General features: G+C 35.2%; 1 protein-coding gene across 1 annotated transcript; it reads right to left on the bottom strand.

Moving 5' to 3' along the window:
• Positions 1-3,808: 3,808 nt before the first annotated feature.
• LOC111382425 (serine carboxypeptidase-like) lies at positions 3,809-6,980 on the bottom strand. Its single transcript, XM_023006399.1, has 8 exons — positions 6,469-6,980; positions 5,666-5,834; positions 5,355-5,474; positions 5,130-5,273; positions 4,888-5,038; positions 4,660-4,748; positions 4,305-4,563; positions 3,809-4,221 (listed from the first exon to the last, which is right to left on the bottom strand). Exons 1-8 carry the CDS (start codon positions 6,798-6,800, stop codon positions 3,965-3,967), a joined length of 1,521 nt encoding a protein of 506 aa, XP_022862167.1. The 5' UTR covers positions 6,801-6,980; the 3' UTR covers positions 3,809-3,964.
• Positions 6,981-7,697: the final 717 nt, after the last annotated feature.

The following is a 7,697-nucleotide window of genomic DNA, read 5'->3' as shown; positions in this document are numbered from 1 at the left end:
AAGATGAAAACGTGTTCTTTTTCCATGTTCGAAAACGCGTTTTTGAAGACAATTTTTTTTTGTGAAGAAAATACAAAACGACCAAAATTGTTTTGGGTGTTTTCTGTACAAAACACGTAAAAAATGAAAAACACGAAAACCAGCATTTTTCATTTCTTCTCCACTGTGCGTGAGAGAATCATGAAAGAACAGTCATTTCTCCACCACTTCTTCCTCAATAATCGACCACCGCCGCCTCTTCTTCCTCAACAATCGACCACTACCGCTGCTTCTTCCTCAACAATCGAACCCCCTCACACCGCCACTACCAGTCACGATTTTGGGCATAAATCCATCAAAGTGCGCACATAAATTCATCAAGTTCTGGGCAAAATTGGGGTTGAACCATGGCTGGACAAGATGCGCCAAGTGAAGAAGAGTTCAACGCATGTGGTCCGCGACCATGGGTCCATCGGAAGACGTCAGAATCTGCAAAATTCGGATTCTGCAAATTGGGCTTCACGAGGGCCAATATGTCTGGGTTTAATTCGATTGTTGTTTGTGGTAAATTGGGGCTATGGTTGGGGTCAATTTGTGGTGAGCAATCGACCGATGGTGGGCTCCAATCAATTTGGTGGCCGGAGGTGGAGTTTCCGACAATTTTCAAATTTCCGAGTAGGCTACTTTGTGGATGGATTCCGGGGAAATTCAGTGGAGTTATGGGAAGATGTTGGTTGATAATTGAAGAAGAGGTTAAAGGCTTTCCGATGGTACCAATATCCGGTGGTCTTGGTGATCGACGTCATCGAAAATTTGATACATGATGGTGACGGGTGAAGGGTGGATTTGGTGGTGGAGATGGGAATTGAAATAGGCTTGGGGTTTGGTAGGATAGTGAACAAATTTTCGAGTTTTATGTTTTGGGAAACATTTTTGCAAAACAACAAAAGGAACATGTTTTCAACAATTTCAATAGCAACACTTAAAACACAAAACTCAAAATGAAACTCAAAACTCAAATACAAAGAGAACAGCCCTTAATAGATTTTATATAAGGTTACATTTTCATAGAATAGATTTTATATAAAATAATTTTTTCATTTTAATTTTTTGGAGAATCACGGTTAGAAAGTAGAAAGGTTACAAATCTCCCTGCAAAACTATTTTGTTGTAAAAATGTGATAATATCAATGAGTTAATAAGAAAATGCATTTTAAAGAATCTTTGCAAACACGAACTTAATTTCAACAAGTATATTTTCTTAAGCCAAAAATGAAATGTGTTTTTCACCTAAAATTTTATTAAGCCCTTATTTGACAAAGTTGTTTGATACTATGCATCACTGGACCTCATGGAACGTATAGTTAAAAGAGTTAATTTCCCAAATAATCACTAAATAGTTATTGAATTTTGCAAAAAGTTTTTAGGGGGTCATTAAACCAGTGATGTATGGGGTCCCAATTTGCTAAGTTGAGTGACTACTTAGAAACTTTTAACAAAGTTCAGTGACTATTTGGGCAAGTTTTGAAATTTGATGACCTTCTGTAAATTTTTTGCAAAATTCAGTGATTATTCGAGTAATTAACTCGTAGTCAAAAAGTGTGTATAAGTTATGAATCAATGAAATATATGGTTAAAAATAAAGTTTGACCAACTTAAAATTTGGGAAAAATCTTAATAAACATAAGCTAAATATGATTTTGTAAACTATGCATAGTAAAATGTTGTCTTGGCAAAGCTAACAAAGAGTTTCAACAATATAGAATTATTGTCTAATTTGACGAGGAAATCTTGAGCGTCTAAAAGAACTATATGAATGACGTTATTCAGCATCAATTTTGGATAAACTAAATGATGAATATCTTAAATATGACTCATATATTTCCATTTAAAATGTTCAATTGTTTAAGAATATTGAATGAACATTTACATTGGTGCTTAACACCAGTGAAATTGAACACCTTTAACCATGTAATACTATTGCTACGTGGTTAATGGCAAGCTTCCATTTAAAATGTGGAGTCCAGGTCACCAAGGCACAAAATAAAAGACGATGCAGCTCACCAGCATAAAAGCTCTGGGCTTGTGTTCTCATCTAGTCAGGCCCTAATCTAGTCCAAGAATGGTGCTCACACACCATTTTAATTGTCCTTGGAAGATACTTGAGATTGAGAAAATCAAAGAAAAAAGTTATCTATTAATGAGGTACATCAGAAACACCTTCTGTGTGTGATTTAACACCTTATAAAAAAATGTGAAGAGTTTAAAGTGTAGTATATAAAAGATTATTACGATTACAATGCGGAATAATAAACTCTCAAAGTGTAAAATCGAACCAAAACGACACAAAGCTTCTTCAACACCACCAATGAAGTGTTCTTTGATGTTGAGCTCAGATTTGTGCCATGCCAAATCATGTACTGTCGTCCACGAGAATGGTAATGGATATACTGAGAAAGGATCCGTCGGAAGTTACCAAGAATTTTGTCGGAGTTATGGAAAGCTCCCACTTGGTTACCTCTCTATGTTCTCTCTCAAATGTTATGTCAAGTCCAAGAATGAGAGAATGAAGAGGTCTTATAATTATAGAGCCAATTCATTTGAATTCAAAATTCAAATATTGTACGATAGTCAACAAGAGAGTGACAACACTTGTATAGGTAATTGACCACAAGATTAAATCCAACCATTGAATTTAATCTATGGCCCATAATACTTCATAACTAGCACAATTCAAGTCACATTTTCTAAACCAATCAACTCACACCAATAATAGGATGTGATCCATCTTACAAAAGACTCTGATAGTTTGATATCTAATAGTTCAGAAGTTCGTGGACCATATATATATTTTGTACCTGCATTCTCAATATCTAAGGACTCCCACAAAATCTTTGGAGAATCAGCACACCTGGCGTTATAAATTTTTTTCGTAACTCCATTCGAAGTGTAATTCTTGCATAAGAAGTAGGGACGCTTCCAATTATCTAATACTGCAGTCATTTCCTTATCAGATCTCTTCATTTATCTTAAGGAAGCAAGTTGTTGGCAGTCAAGTTCTAAAAGAAAAAATGGAAATTACCACTTAAAAGGGATGATCACATGGTTTTAAATCACCTTGTATATGTACCAACTTGATATAAGTCAAACTAGGTCGGACATATACGATGTTTGATACCTGTGATAAATATCATATGAAAGATATTCTCTATAATTGGCTTGTTCGGGATTCACGGTCGAAGGACATGTTAGTACATAGTACACTATCCACTGTTGTATACCAAAAGAGATAGATCGGGGACAGCCAAGATTTTGTGCAATAAAGTTCTTTCATTCTTTACTTAACTTCAAGTTCTTATTTTATGCCACTGAATTTGGTACTGATCATCAGAAAAAGATTATTTGCTATATCCATATGTAATAAATACAAATTAATATGATGAAGCATTAGTCATTTATAAAAAAAGGTTAAACCCTAACCTTAAGGGTCCTCCACCACCCCTGCCCTGGAGTATCGTGAGAGAGGTAAATCGCAGGTTATGCTTCCAAGGGTACAGGGTGAAAGACTGCTTGTACACTTGCACTTACCCAAGAGCCAAATCCATATTTCAGGATTCGAACCCTTGACGCAGCAGCCTCAAGTAAAGCTGGATTTCTCCACCCTCCCCTTTTACCACTTGGAGATGTGCCCTGGGGGCTAGCATTAGTCATTTATAACATATATTTCTAGTAGATACTGCAATAATTAATATTTAAACATATAGTTCAATTAATCCGAATTTAAATCACTGTGAACATCATAATAAGTGTAATTTATTTAAAGCAAAACCACTTAGATTAATAGTGTAATATACATGAAAATCAAAAGCATTGAAACGAAACTTTGGAGGAAAAAAGGACTTAAATTATGTATTGCGTACATGAGATATATAGATGAAAATATTGCAAAACTAAAAGGTTTTTTTGGGGCCTTATATGGTACAAATCACATAGGAGCAAGGTGACTATCTGCCGGTGTCAATGGAAGTTTTCCTTGCATCCATCTCTTTAACATTTCTAGTGATGCTTTTGGCTGATCCATCGGAACCATATGGCCGGCATTATGAACCCTGAGGAAGATCAGAGGTCCATGGCCTTTCTGCAATCCAGCCTCCACGCCATCGACTGAAAATGGAGTAGTGGGAGCTGCCACAAATTCTCTCTGTCCTGACCATTCCATAGCATGAACCCATCTCGAATTCCCTATCCATAACATAAAAATACCATCAAGTTTACTTGCCTTCTAATGGAAATACCATCTTTTGATGAGGATTAAAAAATCTTACCTAGCCAGTTGCATATCAGATCATACTCCCCAGCATAAACAAGTAATTTGATTCCATCCTCCAAAAGTGTAGGAATGTCAACTTCAAGATTTCTCATCCAGTCTGTCACCATTGCTTCGTACACTGCAGAACTACATGAAACAAAATCTATGTCCCTGACACCAAGAGCATCTTTAACGGGTTTCTTGTTCAGAAAAGTGTCCATGTTGGAGAAGTCGTAGCACAAGTCGCCTACACACCTTTTTCGGATGTCATAGTACTGCAAGTGAAAGATAAGGATGAAAACTGTTTTTTGTATTGTATTAATATTTCTTAATCATTGTTCCCAGATAAGACTTGAAAGCATTTCTCTTACATTTACACCACCAGCAATTCCCACTATCCTGTTGAATATGGCGTTACAAATCATGTATGCAGCCACACAAGAAGATTCACCATCAGCGCCTGGAAATGGGAAAAAAAATCTACTTCAAATTAAGCAGTAACAATAATCCACTCAATATTATTCTAGAAGGAATCATATTCTGAACTACTAAAAAGAAGGTTTTTGGGGGCGTTGTACGGATTTGAAATAAGAAATTACCGCAAAGCTTGATTGCCTGTTCACATTGTGAAACTGACTTGCTCATGCTGTTGTAATCAGATTGTGTAATCAATTTCATATCCAAAGCATAATCTGGGTATGCTTTATACTGAATTTCTGGATTAGTAAGCCCGTTTCCGATAGCAAATCCCTGATTAGCAACGAGTACATTATAAATATCTATGAGGGTGAAATGAATTGGAAGCTTTAGGTGATAAAAGAATATGAATTCAAGAACGTACTTTTAGGTTGATATGAATTCCTTCTTTGTTCTTGTTTCCTTGATGAACTCGAACAGCAAAAGCAGGAATGTAGTGCCCAGCATATGATTCTCCAGTTATGTAAAAATCATTATTTACATACTGTGGATGCTCCTTGAAAAAGGCCTAACAGCACAGTCAAGAAAAGCTCAGTATACAATATTGAGACTTTATAGTATCAGCAAAATGTTACAAGGAGGAACAGACCTGCAAGAAGTCATAAAGATCATTGCTAACACCTTCCTCACCATGGCGCATATCATCATCGTCCGAACTATAGCTAAAACCTGTTCCTGTTGGCTGGTCGACATAGATAAGATTTGATACCTGCATTTCGAGCAACATATGTTGATTATTGACTAAATTATTAACTCTGTTTGATAACTAATCGATCATCTTTTATCATGACCCAAGATAAAAATTAAGGTACAGTTCGATAAAAGGATGTGTTAAAAAAGGTTAGAAAAGTTCTGTTTGATTCGAAATAAAATTAACAAAGAAGAAGGCTCTTCAAGTACCTTATCCCAACCGAAATCATTCCATTGAAGAGAAAGGTTGCTTGTTAGATGGAAGGGGCCATTTTCATAAAACAAGGCCAATTCACTGCTGCACCCCGGTCCTCCAGTTAGCCATATAACAACAGGATCGCTCTTAGCATTCCTCGATTCGAAGAAGAAGTAGAACATCCTGCAAACATTATTATAACTATTCAAACTGAAGCCTTCTTCTCATAGGACATTAGTCTCAATATAATCAATCAGTTCTTCCAGAAAAATTGAAGAACATAAGAGATAATACAGTGAATTGAGTATCTTAGACGATTGACTAATCAAAGTTATTAAATTCTTCCCTGACACGTGCACATATCAAATATCCCATCACTTTTCAAAGCAAGAACAATTTTGATTTACATATACCACAAGTCAAGTCATTATTTTCTTATGCGTAACAAGCACGCGCAATATGCTCAATCGACCATAAAACAAATGCTATTAAGTCAACAAATTATCCCACAATGAACAATTAATTCGAAGGTCGTCCATATACTTTAATCTTTAATGTTCAAACTTGATCTAAATAATAAATTCATATGTAATTTGACTAATTAATCACAATAAGGTGATGAAACTATATATTTTCTTCATTTTAGGAGCCCAAGAAATTTAAACTTAAGAATCATCAATAAATTCTAATTCAGTGGCCGTGATCACACTACTTAAACACGACTTACCAAAAACAGAACTAACAGTACACTCATTTCTTCTTCAAAACCAAAATTGAACAGCAATAATATTTATAAATAGGCATAGAAAATCTATACCTGGCATCTTTAGTGTGTGGAAGCCGATAATATCCAGCATGGTGACCCAAGTCTTGAACCGAAGCCCCAGAATCTCCCAGATAAGGGAATTCAAATCGCTTTTCGACAATTCTTGATTCACCAAATTTATAGTCTTGCCCATGATGATAATTTATATCATGCTTTGGAAATAAGTTGAGCCCTTTAATCAGTTTCTCAGCCTGTTGTTTTGGGAATTTCAGATTGGAAGAAAGGAAAAGAATGTCATCACTAGTTTCCGATGCAAATGAAGCAACAAGAAAAAGAGAAAGAAGAGAAAGTAAGCATTGAGAAAAAGAAGGTGTAAGTGTCATTGTTGTGAGTAGTTTCTTCACAAGGAGAGGGAATACAAAGGCTTTTTCTCCATGGATTATATATAAGGATTGTTGAGGCTTATCTTCCCCCTCTCTCTTTGAGTGGCGTCTGAGAGGGACAAAGTGGTGGACCTGGATTTTAACGGTTGGTTTGCTATATTTTTTTTTTCTTTGCTTTTGCGTTTTTACTTTCAAATTGGAAATCATGGTTCCGAGGAAAAAAGATGAGAAGCTAAAAAAAGGTTAAAATTGTTGAGGAAAATGTAGAGAAATCTGAATAGTTAATGAACTTCAAGACACGAAAAAATGTTATCTCTTAAGAGATGTTTCTTCCCTATTCAACAAAGTCACAATTGAGGTATGACAGAAAATCTCTCTCATGATACAATGGAGACATTTGATTCAAATTGTAACTATTTGATCAAACCAAGAAGACACTCGAAATGAACTGATTGATGCCAAGAGAAAGAAAGAAGAATAACATTTTTAATGTGTTTGCAAATGAGAATTCGCCCAAAATTTATAGAAACTGAGGCAACTGTTTGAACAGGTCGAATCCCGTTGGGCAGCGACAAACACTAATTCGGGCGGCAAATCATTCGCAAAACAAAAAATTAAACACGTGCAAAAAGATAAAAAATATCTAACAAAAATAAATAAAATTTATTTTTTTAATAACAAGTTGATATCCATTCTTTAAAACAATCATTTTGGTCTCGACCCTTTGCTTTTACGGTAATGGTAGTCTTATTAGTAGAGAGAAACAATCCATTTAACTGTTAAAAAGTTATATTTTATTAAAATAAAAATAAATTGTGAAGAGAACATTAAAAAAAAAAAAATGCATTTTCCATGGAGAATCAGAAATAATTTTTTTAAAATGTTAAGGCCAAGGTT

Source organism: Olea europaea, unplaced genomic scaffold (genome assembly GCF_002742605.1).
Source record: "Olea europaea var. sylvestris unplaced genomic scaffold, O_europaea_v1 scaffold2495, whole genome shotgun sequence".
Taxonomy (NCBI): domain Eukaryota; kingdom Viridiplantae; phylum Streptophyta; class Magnoliopsida; order Lamiales; family Oleaceae; genus Olea; species Olea europaea.
Note: the sequence above shows the minus strand (reverse complement) of the source record. Positions and strands in the feature narration are given on the sequence as shown.